General features: G+C 47.2%; 1 protein-coding gene across 3 annotated transcripts in view; it reads left to right on the top strand.

The window, feature by feature from the left end:
- The window catches only part of MYOM2 (myomesin 2), a 93,948-nt gene extending 70,727 nt beyond the window's left edge, over positions 1-23,221 (top strand). For all 3 annotated transcript variants that reach the window (XM_014838822.3, XM_070500138.1, XM_070500139.1), the window contains 6 exons: positions 8,538-8,643; positions 18,432-18,595; positions 18,889-18,925; positions 20,227-20,249; positions 21,216-21,271; positions 22,490-23,221. In XM_014838822.3, the coding sequence (XP_014694308.3) occupies positions 8,538-8,643; positions 18,432-18,595; positions 18,889-18,925; positions 20,227-20,249; positions 21,216-21,271; positions 22,490-22,798 (695 nt within the window). In that variant the 3' untranslated portion in view covers positions 22,799-23,221. The remainder of the gene's footprint in view (positions 1-8,537; positions 8,644-18,431; positions 18,596-18,888; positions 18,926-20,226; positions 20,250-21,215; positions 21,272-22,489) is intronic.
- Positions 23,222-23,637: the final 416 nt, after the last annotated feature.

Below are 23,637 nucleotides of genomic sequence, written 5' to 3'. Positions count from 1 at the left end.
CCCACTTGCTGCGGTGAAATTTCTGGGTGACCCTGGCGTGTCTTGGCCGCTGTGGGTGTGGTCTTGCATCAGTGTCAGGTGACATCTGTGGGTCCCACGTCACGTGCCTCACCCATCGCCGACCTCTCTCCTCATTGCTGTTGGTTCCTGGTGCCGTCCACCTTCCAGAAAACGTGGGGCCTTGACTCTCTGACCTCAGTGTGCTCACCTCCATCCTCCATCCTCAGGGAAACCGTGTGCGTCTGCCTCCTTCAGTTTCTTCTGAGAGCATGAGTGGTGCGAACACACAGGACACACTCACTCACACACATTCCCGCATACTCACACATGCCCCCACGCTCACACTTATTCACATTCACTCTCACACACTCACACTGACCCACACTCACATGTGCACACTCACTCTCACGCTCACTCACTCACCCGCCCATTGGCCTCTTTGAGAGGCTTCTGTGGAGGCGGCCCACTGTCCAGTCCACAGGAGACTCACAGATCCCCACGCACCCCGGGGCAGGCTGGGAAGTGGTTGTGATCTTCACAAGCCTCTTCAGTGCAGCTTAGAGAGTCTACCAGGTAATGTTTTTAAGCCTTAAATCTTGCAGTTTATTCAAAGGGGCTCCTGTCCTCTGATCAGTGGGTTTACAGAATTAAGTGGAGCCTCCTTTCAGTCTGACTGTTAGCAGACAGAACTGAGCTGCATTTTTTCTTGAAACAGCCCAGAGAGAAGAGGATGAACACAGTCCTCGGTGCTGTGCTGACAGCTATGTAAACGCTGGTTTGGAGAAGTCATGCCCTATATGTTGGGATGACTGACTGGCCTCTTGCCTTATGGAAGGGGATGAAGTTACACCCAGGAGAGGCGAGGGGTCGAACTCCATAGTTACATGCTGCAGTGTGAGGTGTGACGCCAGGTGTATGTAAGGAGTGCCGCCTCTGAAAGTGAAAATAAAGAGCTGTCAGAACAGTAATTTTATATTTTCTGGAGCAAAAAAGCATTTGAGTTTCCTTGGCTTTTTAAACCAAATTCCCCTCCACAGGTTGGTGTGGGAGAGCAAACGGTGTTCCCCATAGCTTCTAAGACCAAACGGCCCTTTGGGGGTTGCAGCTTTGGGAAGCAATCAGTTGCTCTCCCTGAATTTTGTTTTGATTTCAGGGCCAATAGAGGCTTTAGATAAAAATGGGATCCTAGCTTTGGCCACCTGAGCTTCCAGGCTCAGCCCTCCGGATCCACAATCCCACACAGAATCCCGCAGAGGCATTGTGTAACCGCAGAGCAAAGCATGTGCTCCTGCCCACTCAGCTAATGTGCCCACGCAACAAAACAGTTGGTCCTCTGCATTCTGAAAGTTAAAGGGTATGCTTGGTTATCAAGCAAGTTTGCTGCGCATAAATACAGATATAGACATAGTTAGAGTCCCCCAGTCTCCTCATCCATATAATAAGAAATTGGGACAAGGTGATCACCCAGATTTAAAGCTCTAGAATTCTGTGGGTGCAAATAAACCCATTGTAAAAATATATGTCTGAGTTACAGTCATCTGCCTGGAGGATGCTGTGTGCACATACAGGCACCTTCATGGAGGATGCTGTATGCACATATGGGCACCTTCATGGAGGATGCTGTGTGCACATATGGGCATCTGCCTGGAGGATGCTATATTCACATATGGGCATCTGCCTGGAGGATGCGATGCTGTGTGCACATACGGGCACCTTCATGGAGGATGCTGTGTGCACATACGGGCACCTTCATGGAGGATGCTGTATGCACATATGGGCACCTTCATGGAGGATGCTGTGTGCACATATAGGCATCTGCATGGAGGATGCTGTATGCACATATGGGCACCTTCATGGAGGATGCCGTGTGCACATATGGGCACCTTCATGGAGGATGCTGTGTGCACATATAGGCATCTGCATGGAGGATGCTGTGTGCACATATGGGCACCTGCATGGAGGATGCTGTGTGCACATATAGGCATCTGCATGGAGGATGCTGTGTGCACATATGGGCACCTTCATGGAGGATGCTGTGTGCACATATGGGCACCTTCATGGAGGATGCCGTGTGCACATATGGGCACCTTCATGGAGGATGCCGTGTGCACATATAGGCATCTGCATGGAGGATGCTGTGTGCACATATGGGCACCTTCATGGAGGATGCTGTGTGCACATATGGGCACCTTCATGGAGGATGCTGTGTGCACATATGGGCACCTTCATGGAGGATGCTGTGTGCACATATGGGCACCTTCATGGAGGATGCCGTGTGCACATATGGGCATCTGCATGGAGGATGCTGTGTGCACATATGGGCACCTTCATGGAGGATGCTGTATGCACATATAGGCATCTGCATGGAGGATGCTGTGTGCACATATGGGCACCTTCATGGAGGATGCTGTGTGCACATACGGGCACCTTCATGGAGGATGCTGTATGCACATATAGGCATCTGCATGGAGGATGCTGTGTGCACATATGGGCACCTTCATGGAGGATGCTGTGTGCACATATAGGCATCTGCATGGAGGATGCTGTGTGCACATATGGGCACCTTCATGGAGGATGCTGTGTGCACATATAGGCATCTGCATGGAGGATGCTGTGTGCACATATGGGCACCTTCATGGAGGATGCCGTGTGCACATACGGGCACCTTCATGGAGGATGCTGTGTGCACATATAGGCACCTTCATGGAGGATGCTGTGTGCACATATGGGCACCTTCATGGAGGATGCTGTGTGCACATATGGGCACCTTCATGGAGGATGCTGTGTGCACATACGGGCACCTTCATGGAGGATGCCGTGTGCACATACGGGCACCTTCATGGAGGATGCTGTGTGCACATATGGGCACCTTCATGGAGGATGCTGTGTGCACATATAGGCATCTGCATGGAGGATGCTGTGTGCACATATGGGCACCTTCATGGAGGATGCCGTGTGCACATACGGGCATCTGCGTGAAGGATGCTGTACGCATACATCTTGCTTTTATATCATACGCCTTCATATATGTGTGCATGTGCCTTTAACGTTTCTATATCATTCCATGCTGACATTTGAGATGGAGAAAGCAGAATCTTAGAATCAAATCCCTAAGTTAAGTTTTAGGCATCCCTGTCAACCATCACTAACAAAATGTACTGAGGGAGCCCATTTACTTTTGGAGAATCTTAGAAGAGACCACACAAAATATTTAGACGAGAACTCGTGTCACTGAGAAGTTGTGTAATTTGTTCTAAGTCACTCAGTTAACTACTAGCAGAACAGACGGGAGCACCTAAGTCTTCCAATTTTCCTAGATCAGGACTTCGGTGTTCCTTCTAACATACTTCGGAATTGTGTCTTCATCACACGATATGTATTTCGAAGACGTTACCCACACAATTCTTTAAGATCGGCAATCATTCAATTTTATGAAAATATATAACATGTGTTATTACCTAAAGGGGGCCAAACTTAAAGTATATGCCTTGGTTTTTAATATTTATAGAATATTATGTATTCAAATAACTTAAAAAATCAGTTGGTGAAATAGAAATATCAATGGCAGAATTTACTTTGTGGCTGGCAGATTGCGTAGATTTAAGTATTTTATCTGGTTAAATTTTGTATAATAAAATATAAATGCTCCTAAGCCTTTGAAATCAAGGCTTAATAATGATTCTGTTGACATAAAATCAGAAAATAGGAATATAATCTGCTTGCTAATGTTTGCCCCGGTCAATGTCATTCTTAGAAATCAGGCTGTTGTAATCTCATTACTTGGAACGTGCATCCTGTGGTCCTTTCCTCTCTGTGGTTGGCAAAGTTAATTATCCATTGATTGGCTGGCTGAAACAAGACCCATCTGGCTCTGTCGGATATGTTCTATCTCCGTGTGCAGGGCTTGATTATCAGTATTTAGGGAAACTGCTGGGCACCATCTTTGCATATAAGCTGAGAAATTCTCTAGAATTGCTCTTCCTCTGCCTATGCGTCATTGGTGGTACCTTTCCCTCCTCTCTGCTTGATTGGAAAACCTTCTGGGCTCATGATCGTTTACCGACTCCAGTTACAGTCTGAAAAATGACCGAACTTTGAACTATTTTGCCTTTTCTAAGACTACAACATTTCCCTATTTTTGCTTTCATTTTTGTGTAGTTTGCTGCCATCTGTGCAGGTTCTGTGCCAGGAGGGAGAAAAGGTCTCAGTCCACTTCCTTACACCCCTTTTAATGCGTGTGATTTGGAAGAATCACCTGCCCTTTCTCTTTGCGCTTCAGTTACGTTCCCAACCTCTAGCAAATCTGCTGTGCGCTAAGCACCCTTGTGTTCTCAGTTTACACCATTTCTCCTTTTCCCGTCTCTTGTTTTCCTTCTCTATCATCCTCAATGCCCATCAAGGGCATAAACAGTTGAAGGATGGAAAGAAGGGGTGTTTGGTGGAGCTGTTCATGTTGGATGTTTCCTCTTCGCCTAGCCTCTAGCCTCCCACCGAATACAAGCTCCTCCTTCCTTCAACCCTCTCTCAATGCTCCTCCTTTTGTCGTCTTGCCCAGCTCCTGACTCCTGCACCCCTATGCCCTGCACCGGATTCTTCTTTGCCCTCACCAGAGAGTTTTTGTTTGTTTTGAGGAAGATTAGCCCTGAGCTAACATTCGCTGCCAATCCTCCTCTTTTTGCTGAGGAACATTAGCCCTGAGCTAACATCCATGCCTATCTTCCTCTATTTTGTATGTGGGACGCCTGCCACAGTGTGGCTGGACGAGCGGTGCATAGGTCTGCGCCTGGGATCCGAACCCACGAACCCTGGGCGGCCGAAGCGGAGTGCCCAAGCTTAACTGCTGTGTCACTGGATGGGCCCCTTGCTTGTTTGTTTTTGAACCAAGGGCTCTCCTCCCTGAGGCCCCAGAGCTCTGTTATGCCTCCCAGTACGTCTGGCTGCAAGGCTGGGTGGATGCTCAGGGGAATGCCTACTGATGGCTCCAGAGGGGCCCTACTGATGGTGTGTTTCCTTGAGTGTGCACGTGTCTGTGAGAACGTGTGTGCCTTTCATCGTGGACTTGAATTAAAATGCGATCCTTATATATGACATGGCTTAAAGAAAATGTGGTGTTATTCCAAAATGGGATATTATTCAGACTTAAAAAAGAAGGAAATCCTGTCCTTTGCAATGACATGGATGAACCTGGAGGGCATTATGCTAAGAGAAGTAAGCCAGAACACAAGGACAAATACTGCGTGATTCCACGCACATGAGGTCTTTGAAAGAGTCAAACTCATCACAACAGAGAGTAGGATGGTGATGGCCAGTTGTGCACAGTGAATAAGTTCTAGAGATCTGCTCCGCAACCCTGTACCTGTAGTGAACAATACTGTATTGATCATTAAAATTTGTTAAGAGGGTAGATCTCGTGTTAAGTGTTCTCACCACAGCATCTCCCGGTGACCAGACCATCCTACGGCGTTGGATCATGACCTCTGGGGCGTCTGCTTCAGACGCAGGCAAACCACAACCCATTTCCATGCCTCTGGTTTGTTAATACCCAGGACAAGGCGGCTTGATTAAAAACAAAGCAAAAACCCTAGAAGCGTTGACAGGATAGCTCTCCCCTTGCATTTCGTCTTGTTTTCTGGAGACTGCGTTTGGTGGACTATCTATTAAACCAGCGTCTTATTTCTGTCACCTTCGACAAGCCGAGCTTTCAATCACATATGTGGATGTCTAAGGTGACTTCCTGTTGATGCTGATGAAGTCTTTGGTTTTGTTGAGCCAATCCTTAGCTTTTTCTTATCATTTTGAAAAATAAAGGTGTATTTTTGTTGGCTAAAAGGGTTCCTGTTTACCATTATGTCAGTTACAAGTCCTTAAGAATATTCCACCCTTTGACAGCGGCCTTGAGGAACTCAAGGCACCAAGGGAAGTATTCCTTATGGGGACTTGTCATGTCACTGACCCTCTCCATTGAGTCATGACTCCAGGTATCAACGTGTAAATAAGACCACGTGTGCACTCCTCATGCCCATGGCATTCCCACAGCGCTGCTCTGTCTGCAGGGTGACACCAGCCTTCCTTCAGCTCCCCTCTCCTTCTTCCTGGCACCTACTGAGACCTTCCCCCAGAACGGCATGGGACCTCCAGGCGCTCCATCCCTGAGTGCTTTCTGGAAAATCAGAGTAAATGATGTACGGATTGGAATCCCCTGACTGGACTCCACGGCTGAATGCCCCCCAGCATGGCCTCTGGAGTCCGCTTTCCCTCTGCTCCTGACCCGGTTCCACTCCACAGGCATCCTTCCTTCAGACGCCATCTACTCTCCCTCTGGACAGGCTTCCTCATCCCAACCCTTGGCGAGCCATCTTGTCTGTCCCCTCGTTGGTGCCTGCCCTTCTTTCCTGCCTCCTTCTCCCCTTCCCCAAGCGCCCTGGATCTCGTGCCTTCCCTCCGTCTCAGGGACCTGCCTCCCGCCCAGTCCTTTCTTTCCGCAGCACTTCCAGTCTCCGCCTCTCTGACGGCAGCTTCCTTCAGTTTTTGTTCCTATCCTTCTACCTCGTCCATGTTAGGGACTTCTCACTACGTTCTGTGTATTTGAGATTCGAGCCATGAGAAGAGCTGGCAGAGCTGAGGGTGCTGTGTGTCTGGGGAGAAGGTGGGAGGCGCTCACGCTCATCAGAAGGTGGACTGTGTGGCCTCTCCTGTCAACCGCTCCCATCCTCCAGGGTTTTCCTGGGCAGGGTGGAATGGGTCGGCGTCCTGGGAGGTGAGCAGAGGAAGTGGAGGGGGGCGGGGAGCCTTGCTGCTCAGCAGACAGGCTCACCCATGTTCACAGCTTAGCCGCATTGCCTTACCTTACTGACCGCCCACCTCCACCACTGAGCCTTTGTGGTTTTGATTCTCTAAGGGTGAGCCCCCAGTCTCCCGATAGAGGCAGCAGGGTCTCACCTGCCCCGGGAGAGGTGGAGGCGATGGGTGCCTCCGCTTCCCCTGTGGACTTTCACACGACCCTCCTGTGCGCAGCCCTCTCCTGCATGTGGCCCTGCGGCCGTGCTGCGCCCCCAGGTCAGGGACCCTCACGAGTGGGTTCTGGCTCCACTTGTTCTCTGAGTGGCTCCCTTGGTGGGCGCCTTCCAGCTCTCTCTGCTCTCATAGTCCCTTACACTCATCCCCTTCCCTCCACCTTCCAAACTCTGAGGAGGGACCCAGGTCTGCCACCAACTCTCCTCTTTGTCTGTTGGGTTCTGCATCCTTGGTTCCCTGGGCCGAGACCCAGCCACGCGGGGTTAGGGAGGCGGGGAGGTCGCGGCAGGCTTTGACAAGGCATGACACTGCGGTGGAGGGCTCACAGACATTGTGTCCTTTAATTCTTACAATAACTCCGTCTGGGAAAAGGGTTTTATTTTTTTCTACTATATTTTCTACTATTTTTATTTAGTTTCTACTTCTTTTCATGGTTGAAGTCATGAATACAATTTGTTTCTTGTTTTTTTTTACACATATTTTGTGATAATTGTGGTTTGTATAGATTTTATATTTTCATGGAATCGCTGTCCAATGGTCTATGCTCTTCCTTATAGGAATACTGACAATTACTGTTTATTATAAATAAGGACACAAGCCACATCTTTGGGCAAAGAGAGGCTGTTTTCAATATTTAGGAATTTTCCATTTGAGTGGATTCCTGTAACTACAATGACTCTGTGGAATACTATGAGTGTTTTTAAGATTCATCAGATAAAGTTTCAAGTTGTTTACCAAAATTTAGAAATAATATTTTAAAGAGATTCTTCTCCATAACACCTCATCAACAGTTTGCAATCATAGTATTTTATCTTATCTCTGCTAACTGTATAAATATTATTTTTTTGTGTGAGCAATGCCCTGAGTTCACGTGAATTCTCTAGTTAGGTATCTAATAACGGTCTCTGCCTCAAGTTCAGAATTTTGCCTCCGAATCTTGTCGTCTCCGGACCTCTCACCTCACCTCCCCCAAATCCTCTGCCCCAACCACCCTAAATTCCTGCTCTAAACTGGCCAAGGACGTTCTCGTTTCGTGCGTCCCTCTTGCTGCCTCTGCTTTCTTCTGCCCTCTTTCCTCTCTTCCAGTTTCCACTCCTCTCGAAGGATGGACCTTCGTCCACATCTCCTTGACTGCCCTAGATCCCTTCTGCTGACTCACCTTCCATTCGCTGATTTTCGACAATGCTTAAGTTCCAGATCAATCAGTGCAGCATTTACTGTGTTGCAGTGCTATTTGCACGATTTTTCCTCCTCTTCTTTAGCTGAGCTGCTAAGGGGCAGTTGATGGTTCTTCAGTATTCAGCAAAGAGCTTTTCAAATAATTCTAGTGTGGAAAATGCTTATTTAATGAATGAATATGACATGGGTAAATTACAAGAATTTGTGGCAGACAGACTGTAGAATACATGAATGTGGGAATATATTTATGCTGGATGGAGCAGAGATTCTGGCAACAGCACCTTTCCGTTCTAACATAGCACTTGCTGCTTTTCGTAGATCTGAGTATGTGTTATTTTTTGCAGGAGCATCTGCTTCTCCACTCAAGATACTCTGCACCCCAGAAGGAATAAGACTTCAGTGTTTCATGAAATATTTTACTGAAGAAATGAAAGTGAACTGGTATCACAAGTAAGTACAAGAGCAGTGGACCGTGGCCATGCCGTAGACAAGGGCAGCGCCCTTACAGCTGGGAGGCGAGGCTCCACAGCAACATGTCACAGCACTGACCATCCCCTTGAGACTTTGTCCTTTTGAGAAATGATGGCAGCCTTTGGCTCAGGGCAGGGGGCCATCATGGCAATGGGAGCACCAGGGAAAAGCAGAAAGATAAAGAAACGCCTGCAGGTGCCAGAGACAAATGTCTTCAACGTCTCGGTTTTGCCAAAGGCGGCTCTACTGGGAACACATTTTATCTGGAATCTAGCAGAGAGCTGATGGGAAAATAATATTTAGAAACCACGCTCCAAATTTCCAGTCTGTTGGTTTCCCATTAGATAGATGAAAAAGAAAAGGAGAAAACAAGCCCAATACTTAAACTAAAAGAGGAAAGAAAACACGATCAAGCCCTGTATAAGCAGCAGGTTTTTCTGTATTTCGTGTTCGCTGCTCTGCTGCATCTCCAGGTGGGCGTGGTCACCATTAGAGCCCTTGAGACTTTCATAGAAGTCACAGCATGCAGAAGAGTACCCATCGCCCCAGCCCTTGGATATCCAGCCCCAAGCTTGTCTCTAAAACAACCAGGGAGAGGAGCAGGTCTCCGAGGAAACAGCGCTGATGGGGTCACCATCTCCTGAGCGGTAGCCGCAGACGCAGAACTTCAGAGGGGTGGACGGAGAGGGGCCATGTCTTGTTGTCTCTCTCTCCTCTAAGCGGAGGATGTGGGCAACATTTTTAGGCCAATTTTTCCATGATGTCAGTGTTCCAAAATCTAAACTAGTGTCCACATCGTGCCTTTAGGTGTTATATTTCTCTAGTTAACATTCCAAAAGATAGACTCTATGGTTATGACTGTTTCACTTTTAAAAGCATTATTTTGTTTAGGTCAATCTATTTGTGAGTAATGGAAGTGCTGAAAAGATCAATATTCTTGGGATTTTTTTTACCCTCTTTAAATGTCGACATGCTGTGCTTTTGTCTTGGATTTTATGCTTTGAAACATAAAATAATTAGATGTATTGGAGTCTTAGGGCACCTGCGTTTGGAATCTTACATATCTGTATTTTTAATAGTCTGGAACTCGGTCTCAGGTGGAGTCATTAAGGTCCCCATATGAAGGGGTCGATTAGGAAAGTGTATCAGAAGCAGGGTCCTTTTTTTGAGGAAGATTAGCCCTGAGCTAACATCCACCACCAATCCTCCTCTTTTGCTGAGGAAGACTGGCCCTGAGCTAACATCCATGCCCATCTTCCTCTACTTTATATGTGGGATGCCTGCCACAGCATGGCTTGATAAACAGTGTGTAGGTCCGCGCCTGGGATCTGAACCGGTGACCCCCAGGCCTGGAAGTGGAACGTTTGAACTTAACTGCTGCACCGCCAGGCGGGCCCCAGGGTCTTCTTACAAAAGCTTCCAGTAACAGGAGCCTCAAAGACTGAAGCTGGAGTATTTTTGTGATATAATTGTTTATAAGGATTTATTTTTAAGACAAATGAGTAAATCTATGGTTCTAGCTGAATCAAACCTTACCCTGGAAAAGGAGAATTAATCGCTTCCTTCTCTGGGCTTCTTTGTTACTTACGGCACACTGCCTTGCAGTGAGTAAGTCACCACACACCGTTGTGAGGAGTGTCATGTATTCCCTCATAAACCTGTCCGTCCTCAGGGAGAACCTGCTCCTGCTTCAGCTTCGTCTCCCTGTGTGTGAGCAGCGGGCTCTGGGCTGGGGGCTGTGGTGCTGAGATTCACATCCCCATATCCCACCAGAACACACACATGTGTGCTGGCGGAGGGATGACACGTGAGCAGCAGCAAGCAGCCACTTTGTGTTCACACTTAACCCATAGGGTTTCATTTAACCCTCACAAAAGCCGTATGAGTTAGGTATTAATCCCTACGTTTCATAGGTGTGGACACTGACGTTTGAGAGGACCATCGATCATTTTGTTCAAAGTCACAGGACTAGTAAGCAAAAGCGCAGGGGTTTAAACCCTAGTTGGTCTGCTTCTAGCCACTACTCAACTGAGGAATGTCTAGCCTTGAGGGAGGAGATGGGTTATAGACAGACAGACGGACTGGGGGACAAGGACACAAATCACGTCTCTGACTTATCAATAAAGTTGTATTAGATGAAAAGGTCACCAGAGACCAACGGAGGAGGTGGCAGCATCATAAATTTCCAGGGACTCATAACAGTGGCGTGGTTCCCATGTTTTCTCTTCTCCAAACAGAACTGTACAACAGAACAAGTATTTCTTTACAATTCAGTAACTAAAATATAACTCAGTTACATTTTACTATTTGACAATTAGACAATATTAAACTGTACATTATATTTTGAAGTTATATTCTATTGCTAAAATATAGTGTTTGATTGTATTTCACTATTTGACCATTGAATAAGTTCTTATTAGATAGCAACTGGAAAAATAGTGCGTAATGTGGAATACGATCTGCCTTTTGAGACTAAATGGCCCACTTGACAAAATCTAGGATGCTGAGGAAGTGCTGTTGAGGACTTGTGCTGTGGACACCCCAATATTTTGTGTTAATGGACGACACGGAAGCCACAGAGTATGATGAGAATTTTGTGAAGTGCGGACGTAAGCAAGGACAATTGTTCTTTGGTTAAAAATGCTGAGTAATATATCAAGGAATGGGAAAGTGCCACTTTAAAGGACGGCTCAGAAACCTATTCAAAATGAGTTAGAAGCGTACAAAGAGAAACTCAGCAAAAATGTTCTCCCAATAAAGGATTTCCCCCTCTTACTCAAAGAAAAGAAATTAATATGTCATCTGGAAAGGGCCAGATCTCAAATTGTGAAAATATTGACCGCTTAAGACTTAGAAGTGTCCCAGCCACTGAAGAAATTTCATGGTGTCTTTATAGAAGAAAAAACAAGAGCTGGCTTTAATTTCAGAATTATATTTTAACGCAACTCGGGAAGCGTTGAAAACCTTCAGGGGTGCCCTGAATTCTCCGTGAACCCTTGAACTAACTGGGGGATGGGGATGCTGTTCTGCCCCGATGTCTGAGGCACCCTTCCTGCACACCCCAGGCTTGTTGGTTGTCACCTAATGTGTCACAAGAGGGGGACGGGAGGGGATCGAGTGGGAAGAGCTGAAGGAGGTGTGGAACCATCTTGGTGACCCCGTGGAGTGGCTTTCGCACTACCTTAACGGGCTCCTGGCCTGAAGCAGCTACCAAAGGTGGGAGGTTCCGATGGTCCCGTCACCCATCAGAAAACCCCAGTGTCTCCTGCCTTTGCTGTGCTCGTGACTCTGGTCAGCATGACAGCCGTGGTGGAAGGTGGCTTGTGTCATAAGCTCCCCTCAGCCTGTGCCGCCTTGTGGGGCTCTTCTTGTGGGAGGTGCTCATCCTCAATACTGTCTCCTCCAGCCAGATGCAGATATTTCCTAGCTTTTGCAATTGTTTCCATTTTATCTACCTCTTTCTTTAAACCGGGAGGCAGTAGATGGGTGGATTTTGCTTGAATGTCTGACCACGCTGAGACGAGCAGGATTATTCATCTCCAGTTGGGACACCACGTGGCTGTTTACACTCAGACCTGTGTTCGTAGCAACCTTCAGCTGACTCAGGTTCAACCACCATCCGTAAGGAGTCGAGGATCTGCTTTCCTCGTGCGTCATCACCTGCCTTCCTCTGTGGAGCCACTGTTTATCCTAGACTTAGCTTTTAGACTTCTGAACCGTGTCAGTGCCGACTGCTTGTTTCAGTATTTAATACTTGAAAATATTTCATTTGGAGTAATTTTAGGCTTATAGAAAAGTTGCAAAGACAGTACAGAGAGTTCCTGGAGAGGCTTCACCAGCTCCCATTGATGTTGACATCAGCAAACCCGGGAAATTACCAGTGACAGGATGCTGTTCTCCAGACAACAGACCTCATGCAACTTGCACCTGTTTTCCGGGATGCCACTTTATATTTAGTTGTCCCGTCTCCTTAATCTCGAATCTGCAACTGCTCCCCAGTCTTTCCTTCTTTCACGACCTGGATGTTCTTCAAGACATCTGGTGGAGTATGTCATAGAATGCCCTTCAATTTGGGTGTATCTCATGATTTCCCCTGATTAGACTGAAGTTATTCATTTTTAGTCAAAAAACAACAAAAGCGATGTTGGTATATCTTATCGCTTGGTTGGGTGGTTTGCCAGGCTTCTCCCTTGCAAAGTCACCATTTTCTTTCTTTCTTGTTTTTTTGTGTGAGGAAGATTGTCCCTGAGCTAACAGCTGTTGCCCATCTTCCTTATTTTGTATGTGGGACACCACCACAGCACGGCTTGATGAGCGGTGTGTAGATTTGTACCTGGAATCCTAAACCATGAACCCTGGGCCACTGAAGCGGAGCCTGCAAACTCAACCACTAGCCACTGGGCCAGCCCCAACAAAGTCACCATTTTCCCCTTTGTAATTAATAAATATGTTGGGGACACACTTGGGGACTTTGTAAGTCTCTTTGTCCTCTTCAAACTTTTGTCCACAAATCTGAGGATTCAACAGTGAATCTTGCCACAGCAATTATGACTGAAGTTTACCTCCTGATGATCTTCGATTGCGTTCAGTCTTTCTACATTTATTAGAAGTTCCTCTTTATTGTGGAGCCCCTCTGTTGAGGAAGTGCCACCCCTCCTCCCTCATATATTTATTTCTCCAACTATCTGGTACCATCAGTGTGGACTCACGGATATTTATTTTCTTCTATGGGTATAATCCGATATTAGCCTTGTTGTTGCTGTTATTACTACCTGGCTCAACTTGTCCCAACTTTGGCCCTTGGGAGCTGCTTCAGGTTGTCCCTGTGTCCTTCAACGTGCCCCCAGCTGTTTATGAGAATTTCTTCCTTCCTGGGCCTGTAGGATATTCTTGATTCCTCTCGTGCTTCCCTGCCCCAGCCTGGAATCAATGGCTTCTCCAGGAAGGCCTGTCCCTGGTATTGAAGGGTGGCTTCAGACACCAGGACCTGTGCCTCAGATGTCCCATCGCTGTGGGGTCAGTGTTCTTATGACCTCTGAGCAGATGGGGCTGGGGACTAAGGGGACACAGCCCGACTCAGGTGTGCACACTGATCGGTGCTTATTCTGTGTCTCGTTATCTGTGTATGTGTCAAATTCTGAGTTCAGGTTGATATCTTTGATTCCAGTCCATACCACGGGATTCCCTCAAGCCTCTCGCTTTCCTTACTGGTACCTTCCTTCCCCACCACGAAACCTGGCTCTCACCTATAATAGTGTGACTTACTTTTTTCAATCCTAGTATATTCACATCAAGGAGTTTCAGATTCACTAACTCACATCCTCATGAGAGACCAATTAGAAACCAGAGCACGGTGTTTTGCATGATTTGTGTGGTGTTTTGCACAGTTCTTTTCGTCTTGGCCTTGTAGAGTCCAGTGAAATACTGTTTCCTGACGTAGCTTGGTTATTTCCTTTCTTCCTCACCCTCTTCAGGGTGGTGTGCAATTCTTTTCCGTAGTTAAGCTCATTTGCTACTGCCTGTGTTCTAGTTTGGGTTCCCCGCCTGTTCTCTTGGACCTCAGTCGTTTATTTTGGGGGTACGTGAAGCACAGCATGGTCTGAGGGTCGGAGCCCAGCAGAAATGTCTGCTGGCCCATCCCCGTCTGCCCCTGTTCACACCCCTTCCCCCACCCATGTAGGTTTCCAATCTGTCTGTGCCTTTTGCACAAATGATCAGACACAGGTCTGCTTTCTTATACTCTCCTCTTCCTTACATTAACATAGATTTTAAATTTTTGTTTGGAATGAAGGAATTTGGTCATGTTTTGTGATCAAATAATAAAACCAAGGAAGAAGTTTTGTCAGATTTGGTCCAGTTAAGTCCCCAAACAAAAACAACAAACAAACAAACAACCCAACAAGCCAAAGTCACTATCTGTATAACAGTAATAATTAATTCCGTGAAAAGATACCCAAGCATCCTGCAGCTGTCTTTGACTGCTAAGACTTGTTTGGCCTTCTTATAAGTTGAGTAATTTCAGTGGAAATCATGGAGGGCGTGGGGTTAGGGTGGGACATGCTGACCCAGGGGAGGAGCTGGAGACAGGAGTCCTCCTGGAGGTGGGCGGCCAGGAATGGGGGATCTGAGCTGGGGGGGATGGAGGGGACTGGTGGGGAGTGTCTGCTCCAAACTCTGCTCCTGGCTGTCTGCTTGAAAGTGGATTCTGGAGAAGAGAATTAGTGCTCAGTCCAGAAAAGGTGAGGGGTCAGCGGTCAAGTGTAGGATTAGTGTATTTCCACTCCTAAGGGCGAGTGGCTTGTCAGGGAACCAGAAGGCTTATGGGCTGCTGAGCTCGAGGAGCAGGGCTTTCCTGCAGCCAGAGCCAAGGCTGGTGGCAGAGCCTGGAGCTCCGGTCATGGACGCAGGGGGTCTGGGAAGTGCACAAGCAGGTCAGTTGTGGTGTGGCGTGGCGTTTTGTGGACACCCCCTCCTCAGCTGCTGCAGTGGTCTTTGCCCTTCCTCACGGCTGCGCTGACGCCGGGTGGATGCCAAAGGTCGTCACTGAAAGAAGCTCTGGGTGCAGCAGAGTGGCTTTCTTTAACTTACACTTGAATGACAGACAGCTCCCAAGGCCAAAGGCCATCGAGGCAAGGCCAGCGGAGCAGCTGTTTGCGGTGTGTCTGTCTGTCTCTGCTGCCGCTGGGCAGTGGTGTTGATCACATTGAAGTTGGGAGAACATTTGTACCTATCAAGAGCTGTTTGGTGAAAGCTCGAATTCATGGCTGCCTTTTCCATTGTCTTATATGTCCAAAAAAAAGAAAATCGAGTTTTTTCTTCCTACAAGCAACTTGCTAACAGTAGGACAGATCACCATTGGAACAGGACATATTTCAATAGAAGATAAATGCCTCTAAGGCTGAAATGATCGCTACGTCCCGGAGCATTTGTAAGGTGACTTTGGGGCCAAATGAATTTCGCCTGTTGAATGAAGCCACGTACCATGCGACTGAGAACACGGAGACTCATCAGCTTTTCCTCACGGCTCTGACAGCTTAGGTCTCAGGCTTTCGGCCACGCCCCACAGAAGGGATTCTAGACTCCGCCTGTCTCTGTGTCGCACACACAGCAGAGGCTGGAACGTCCTCACCGGTGCCTGCAGAGCACAGCAATTTCGGTGCATAATTTCGCTCTTCTAGGAAGAGGCATTTGAATTCGTGGAGGTAAAGCAAACAACTTCTCCAGCCCGAGTCCCACACCCGCGGCATAACGAGCCAGGGGCTGCCTCTGGTGATGCTCTGGCAGCCACGGTGTGAATGTAGCAAACTCAGGCAATCCTCTTTTACCCCCAACAGTTGCTAGCACAACTTTCGGTGCAGAGTGCAAATCCCCAGGCCTGGTGGAAACCGTCCGCTTCTCAGCTGAGCAGGGAGCACGTCACGGATCCCAAAGCAACGTCCACTCCTCACAGGGAGGGCAGGTTGTGGGTCCTGTGGTTGGGACGGGCAGAGGGAGGGCCTTGGTCCTGTGTAGCAGACGGCTCACGCTAAAATCCCTGCCTGGTCAGTGAGTCTTGCTTAGGAAGCTGTCACTAATATTCGCTCGTGTTTGTGCACATGCATGCATGTCTCTATCTGAACTTTGAGGCGTTGAGGCCAACCTCACACCAAGAGCTCCAACAAAGGGAGTGCGACCAGACATCGCAGGCCATCCGTGTTGGGAAAATGCGTCTTTCTCACTCTATTCCGCACACTTGTTAGCGGCTGTTTTCCTGGGTGTAGTACGATAGCGGGTAAACGGTTACAGCGGCCTCAGTCCCCACCGTCTACAATGGTGACTTGCCGATTGGTCTACAGAATACCCACTTGTCAGTGCGCACAGGGGATAAAGAAGCCCCTTCATCAAGCTGTGACTTTTCGATTGCATGCTGCTGTCTGTTTCTGTCTGCAGGTTGGCACAGATGCGCTGCTCACCGTTCTTAGCATTGTGGGGTTTGGGGTTGAATGGCTGATCCATTGCACAGTATATTTTCTTTGAAAGAGCGTTTTCCTCTGCAGAGCTGAGAATCACTATGTAAAGTCCGATTGTCTTTGGTACATGGGAACGAGTATGTCTGAGCACTGGAATGGCCTGTCCGTCACCTTAATAATGACGATGCTGCTCTGAGCAGACGGGACAGCCCGTGCTGAGCGTGTGCCTCAGGTGCTGGCTGCCCCGAGCCCTCACGGCTCACAGAGCTCTGCCTTTATTATGGGCCTAATGGATTTTGTTGAATGAAAGATGTACTGGATAAATGGCTATCATGGTGAGGAGGGTTGGAGAATTCATTTTCCCAAATGAACACAGGGGATGCATGGTTACTGGCAAGAGTAACCAAACGCACCATTATAGGCGGTTCTCTGCCAGCCCCAGCACCACTGACTTTGCTGGGGTTTCACTTTCCTGGAGCTGGTGCATGACAGAAATAGACCCACATTCTAGTTTCTGTCTGTCCCAAGTCTTACTCTTCACATGCCCCTGATTATAGCTTCCACAAACCTTTCTCACTCCCTGGAGATCAAAGTAGCTTTAGGAAATAATTGACACGCATTTGAACTCCACGAGCAGGCTGGCTTTACATACTGCACACGCTGTGCGGAGTGCACACTACCTTACAAGGCAGGAATGGTATCCACTGTTTATTTTTATTTCAAGTTTTAAAAAATTGTGATAAAATATATAAAGCATAAAATTTACCATTTTAACTCTTTTTTTTTTGTGAGGAAGATTGTCACTGAGCTAACATCTGTGCCAATCTTCCTCTGTTTTATGTGGGATGCCGCCACAGTGTGGCTTGACTAGCAGTGCTAGGTCTGTGCCCAGGATCCGAAGCTGCAAACCTCGGGCAGCTGAAGTGGAGCACGTGAACTTAACCACTATGCCACCGGGCCGCCCCTGTTGTAACCATTTTTAAGTGTGCGGCTCAGTCACATTAACTACATTCACACTGTTGTGCCACCATCACCACCATTGATCTCCAGAACTTTTTTACCTGGCAGAACTGAAACTCTGCACCAATTAGACGACTCCTCATTCCCCCATCCTCCCCCGACCCCAGCCCCTGGGACCCCCCCATTCCGCCTTCTGTCTCAGTGAACCTGGCTACTCTGAGTACCTCATATAAGTGGAATCATACACTAATTGTCTTTTTGTAACTGGCTTATTTCACTTGGCGTAATGCTTTCAAGTTTCATCCTTGTAGTATGTGTCGGAATTTCCCACCTTTTTAAGGCTGAATAATATTCCGTTGTATGTATAAACCACATTTTGTTTATCTATTTATCTGTCCCTGGACACTTGCGTTACTTCCACCGTTTTGCTATTGTGAATAATGCTGTTATGAACATGGATGTACAGATACTTGGTTGAGTCCTTGCTTTCAATTCTTTTGGATACGTATCCAGAAGTGAATCCCTAGATCGTATGGTAATTCTATTTTTGATTTTTTGAGGAAAAAAATGCCATACTGTATAGAATATTTTTAAGTCCATTATGTAGTGGGCAATAAGCATATATTAAATAACAATGTATCTTTAAAAACTAAGTATCAGATTTAACTTTAGAAGGTTTTCAGATATGAGCTATTGATGTAGTTAATAAATTTATAGTATCCAGAAAAACCTATTACGACATTAGCCTTGGCAAGTTAGAAAACGCTCCACACCCAACCATGTAATATTGTCCCATAGGTATCTCCTACATAAAATGAACTTCTAAATTGAAATATGTTCGGGTTACATTTTTAACAGAGATGCTAAGGTTGCATCTAGTGAGCACATGAGGATTGGAGGGAGTGAAGACATGGCCTGGCTGCAGATCTGTGAGCCCACGGAGAAGGATAAAGGAAAATACACGTTTGAGATTTTTGATGGCAAAGATAACCATCAGCGCTCACTGGACCTGTCTGGTCAAGGTAAGATCGTTCTTCCTTAGCATCTAGTAATTTTGTATTTAGTGATCTGTATAGATGCTGAGAGCAAAACAATCTGATTTTAACATTTTCATTCAGAGAAAATTATTTCTGAATGATCAATTTATTCACTTGGGTGTTTGTCAGTTTTCATGAAGCAGACTCAGTGGGAGAGCATCCAAGTGAATGCACACACGCCGTTCATTCACAGCCTTTGTTAAACGCATAGTAACAATAGTAACACATTGAGTAAACATGTGAAAACAGGTACTAACACAGGAACTGTTTCCTTCCAGCTTTTGATGAAGCATTTGCAGAGTTCCAGCAGCTCAAGTAAGACTTGCATGTTGGCTCGTTGTGCTGCCACCTGGGGTACCGTTGAGGTGGGGTCACTGGGCCAAGGGTGGGCACATCTATGGAGGCCTAGGGGACCCAAGGACTGTGATGTTCCCAGGAGCCGAATAAAAATGGCCATTTAAGCAATTCAATACGTAGAAGGGCAGGCGTTCTTCTAAACTATAAGTTTATAAATCAACTTTCTAGAGTCATAATAACCCTTGTTGCTTTAAGTGATTAAAATAATGAATTTCTGAAGTAGTGATAATTATGTCAACATATCGTACAGAAAAATCTTCAGTTTCGATTTTTTTAAGACTAATTTTTTAGAGCAGTTTTAGGTTCACAGCAAAACTGAGGAAAAGGTACAGGTTTCCCCTATACCCCTTCCCCCCCGGCCTCCTCCACGGTCAACAACATCCCCACCAGATAGTACATTTGTTAACAATCGATGAACCCGCACTGACACGTGATCATCACCCAGAGTCCATAGATTACATTAGGGCTCACTCTGGGTGTTGTACATTCTACGGGTTTGGATAAATGTATAATGACACGTATCCACCATACAGAGTAGTTTCACTGCCCTAAAATCCTCTGTGCTCCATCTGTTCATTCTTCCCTCCTCCAACCGCTGGGCACCACTAGTTCTTTTACTGTCTCCACAGTTTTGCCTTTTCTAGAATCTCGTGTAGTTGAAAGCACGCAGTGTGTGGCCTTCTCAGAGTGGCTTCTTTCACTTAGTTATTTAAGTTCCTCCATGTCTTTTCATGGCTTGATAGCTCATTTCTTTTTAATCATATTCCATTGCCTACAGCAACTTTTTAAAGGATGATTGGGATTTTTAAATGAGTCTGAGTTTTAGAGTATCCAAAACTAAGAACAGTCGTTGGCCCACAGTAGTTTGTTCAATAAATATTGGTTGAAAAGATGACTAAGATATATCAGAAACTGACCATGTAAAAAGTATCTAAAAATCTCCAATTCAATCTGGTGAATTTGGTGAAAAAAACCCTCTCCAACCTACGAGTTTGAACGCCATCTTTTCTGGGGGTTTTAGCAGCTGGAAGACCACATCTTCCCTCTCAAGGTGGGCGGTGGGCAATGGGTGACATCAGGAGCCATCTATGGACATGGTTCCTCAGATCCCGAATGTGTTCTGCTGGGAGGAAGCAAGGTGTTCATCCTCCCCGCTGCTCTCCTCTCGAGCGGACCTCTGAAGCGTGTGATGCTCCTTGCTGACGGCATTTAATTGCGTCTCTCTCTTTCTCTCCCCTCCACCCCCCCCTACCTCTCAGGGCAGCGGCTTTTGCAGAGAAGAGTAAGTACATGTCGGATTATAACAAACACAATGTATTGTTTAGGGTGGGGCAAAAGGGTCCATGTTTTAGAGTGTTAATTTTGCATGTTAAGTAATGAACCGCAATCTGTCTCACTCTGACTTGAAACCACCCCACTCCGCCTCTCCACGTGGATGCTCCTAATTCTGCAAAAACGTCCCACGCCACCCGGCCCAGCCGCCGGGTCAGCCTAGTTCCTGCTTACCCACCTGCCTCCTTTCTCCTCTCGTCCTCCTCCACTTGTTCTATGTTCTCTGTGGGACGGTCAGTCAGGGGCAGCCCCAAGAGGAGACAGTTTGGCTGGTTGGAATAATTTCCTTGGGGTTTGGGCTGTAGGGTGGTCCTGGCTGCCTGGCACCCAGCCCTGAATGACTCAGGAGGAGAAATCTTGCCTCCTGGGTGCAGGGCAGGTAGAGGGGCCTGACTCTGGGTGGCTGGTGGGCACATCAAGGACAGGCCACTGGCTGGGGCCCTTTGCTGTCTCTGAGGATTGGTAACTGGGGGGGCAGTCTCTCCCCAGCCAGGAAGGATTTTTAAGGTGTCAAACATCATATTATAGTGATCATTAAAAACACATATAATACACCACCCTTGCAAAATCCTGCTCTCCAAAGCCCTGGATCCCTCCGCTTCCTGGCTGAGTCGTAGACTGCGGTGTGCTCCATGGTGAGCCCTTGATGAGTTCATCCTCTCGGGGGCCCCTCACATTCCACATCTCCCTACTGCGTTTCACGACCTTACCCTGGGCAGCATCAGGGCCCTCCTCCCTGTGTCCTTGGCAAGTGGTTTATCCCCCCAGGAAACACCTTTCTTGTTTGTGTGCCTTCGCCAGGAGAGCACCAGGTCCTCCCTGTGCTCGTTTTGCACCCCAGGGTGCCCAGCAGGGGCTTCTCCCTGGGGACATCTCTGTTGACAGTGACCTCACCTGAATCCCCTTCTCCTTACAGATCGTGGCAAGGTGGTTGGTGGCTTACCTGATGTGGTGACCATAATGGAGGGCAAGGTAAGGACAGACAGCTGGGCACAGTTAGGACAGCCTGGGGTTCCAACAACGCAGGCCAGTCTGAAGCTGTGGGGCTGTTGGGCCATTGGGCCAAGCACAGGGAACCTGGACAGTGGGCTACATGTTGCTCAGCCTCCAGAGGGCTGGGAGCTCCCTACCCACTGCCTGCCTGGCTTAGGCTGCCTCTGATAACCCTCGTATGGTCAAGGGATAGAGAGTTTAATCTTCTGAATCCACAAATGACCCCTTGCAACCATGTGCGTGACTCAGGCACCGCAAAGCAGGTGTTGCGGCAACTCTTGTTTCCAGGCCTGTGCGGCCACCTGCTTCTCATGCACCTGGTCCTGGGTGTTCAAAGGAATAATCGACTGGGATCAGGTGGGCCACACCCATACCCACCTTCAAGAAGGTGGGAACCACTCTCTTCAAGTGTGAAATGAAAAAAAAAAAATCTCTGCTCCATTTTTTAAGGTCATTTTGGAACATATAATGGAAACTACTTATTGAGGTTTTAATTTGTTACCTGTCAGTGGAATTACTGATGTCTAATGGGGTACTTCAGAGATTCTATCTCAACGTTATGGGGACATGGGTACCTGAGAGAATTTTATTAAGCCAAAATACAAAAATTTATAGACTTTTTCTTTAGTGCTAAAAAAAGCCTAGAGTTGGAGGCAGAATAGTCGTGAATCTCACAATAAAGACGTAATTGAGAAATTAGCAATAGTGTTACTCTCTCATAGGCCGGAAGTACATTTTAAGGAAGTGTTAACAATGCATTTGCTGCATCTGATTTACTGCAAGACAAATACTCTCTGGGTTTTCCAGAGAAATTGGTAAAATGGATCCATATGTCTGAATATAAAGGAAATTTAGAAACAGGCTAAACGTATCTACTCTCAAATGTAGAGCTTGCTTACCTTCAAATTCTTTAATTAACTTAAGCCATGGATTAATGCTGAGAATAAATAGAAAAAAATTACCATTGATTTTTCTCATGAGCTGCCACATGAAACTGTGAAGTTCTTTGCATCCTGCTCTTTTTCGATCCCTGGTGTCTAGCATGGTGCTTACATATATAAAGAGCGGGTTCACTAAATGAATGATGGGAAAGACAGATAAAGACAACTGGGTGTGAGGGAGGGCCCATCCCACTCAGAGGCAATCTGACTTTTCGGTTTCTAACTCTCCCTCTCTGCCCACCCGTCCCTCTCGAAGACCTTGAATCTGACCTGCACGGTGTTTGGAAACCCTGACCCCGAAGTGGTGTGGTTCAAGAATGACAAGGACATCGAGCTCAGCGAACACTTCTCCGTCAAGGTGGAGCAGGCCAAGTACGTCAGCTTGACCATCAAGGGGGTGACCTCCGAGGATTCCGGCAAGTACAGCATGAACGTCAAGAACAAGTACGGGGGTGAGAAGATTGACGTCACCATCAGCGTATACAAACACGGGGAAAAGATCCCAGACGTGTCGCCGCCCCAGCAGGCCAAGCCGAAGCTCATACCAGCGTCTGCCTCCCAATAAAGGGAGTAGCTACCTGGAGATGGAAAAAAATGCCTGAAAGTCATCGGAACGCTGTGTGCTTGTTCCAAAGGGGTGACGGAGCAATGTCCTGTGTGGCCAGATCATTGATCGTGCATTGTGCTTTTAATTTTGGTATTTGGTTCTATTAGTTTATGTCCATCGAAAGGGAAGAGCTAATGTTTGCCATAAGGCTATACAACTTCGTTTGCACATTCTTGAGGGAGAATGGGCTGGAAGATGACAGCCACTGATATGGGCACCTGGCGGTCTGTGCAAAGCCACTGTCCACACTGGCGGCTGTAGTCTTGGGTGCTGACGAGATCCAGCAGCTCTGAAATCATGGTTGTAGAGCCGTTTAAGCATGTGTTAGTTGGTTATGCTCAGTTTTCTCTTGCTTCAGACTAATAAAACTTGAAAAGGCAACTGGTTGTGGCTTTCCTGTTGCGAATCGTACCTACTGACATCTTCTTACACTTCTGGCTCGTTTCATTATGGATGATTGTGCAGTTTCACAGCTGGTAGCGTGCAAACAATGTGCCCACAACCCTGAGAGCCCGGGACGGTCAACCCCACTAGAGGTAGAGCTCCCTCCCACTGCCTGATGCCTGAGGGCTGGGTGACAGGCACCTGAACCTGGCCAGGAGAGGACCCAGAAGGGCATAATGCCAGAGAAGCTGTCCAGCTTGTGCAGGCTTAGAAATGCCAAGTGGGGATGGTGAATCTAGAAATCTCAGTTGAGGAAACCGAAATGCATAAATGGCTCTGTTCTTTTTCAGTGTGCTAATTGGCTAGTAAGGGACTTCAAAAGAAAGGAAACACTCATTCGAAATGATCGCTGT

The sequence above is a fragment of the Equus asinus genome, chromosome 27, assembly GCF_041296235.1.
Source record: "Equus asinus isolate D_3611 breed Donkey chromosome 27, EquAss-T2T_v2, whole genome shotgun sequence".
Lineage (NCBI taxonomy): Eukaryota > Metazoa > Chordata > Mammalia > Perissodactyla > Equidae > Equus > Equus asinus.
The sequence above is the reverse complement of the archived record's forward strand: the minus strand, read 5'-3'. Positions and strand labels throughout refer to the sequence as shown.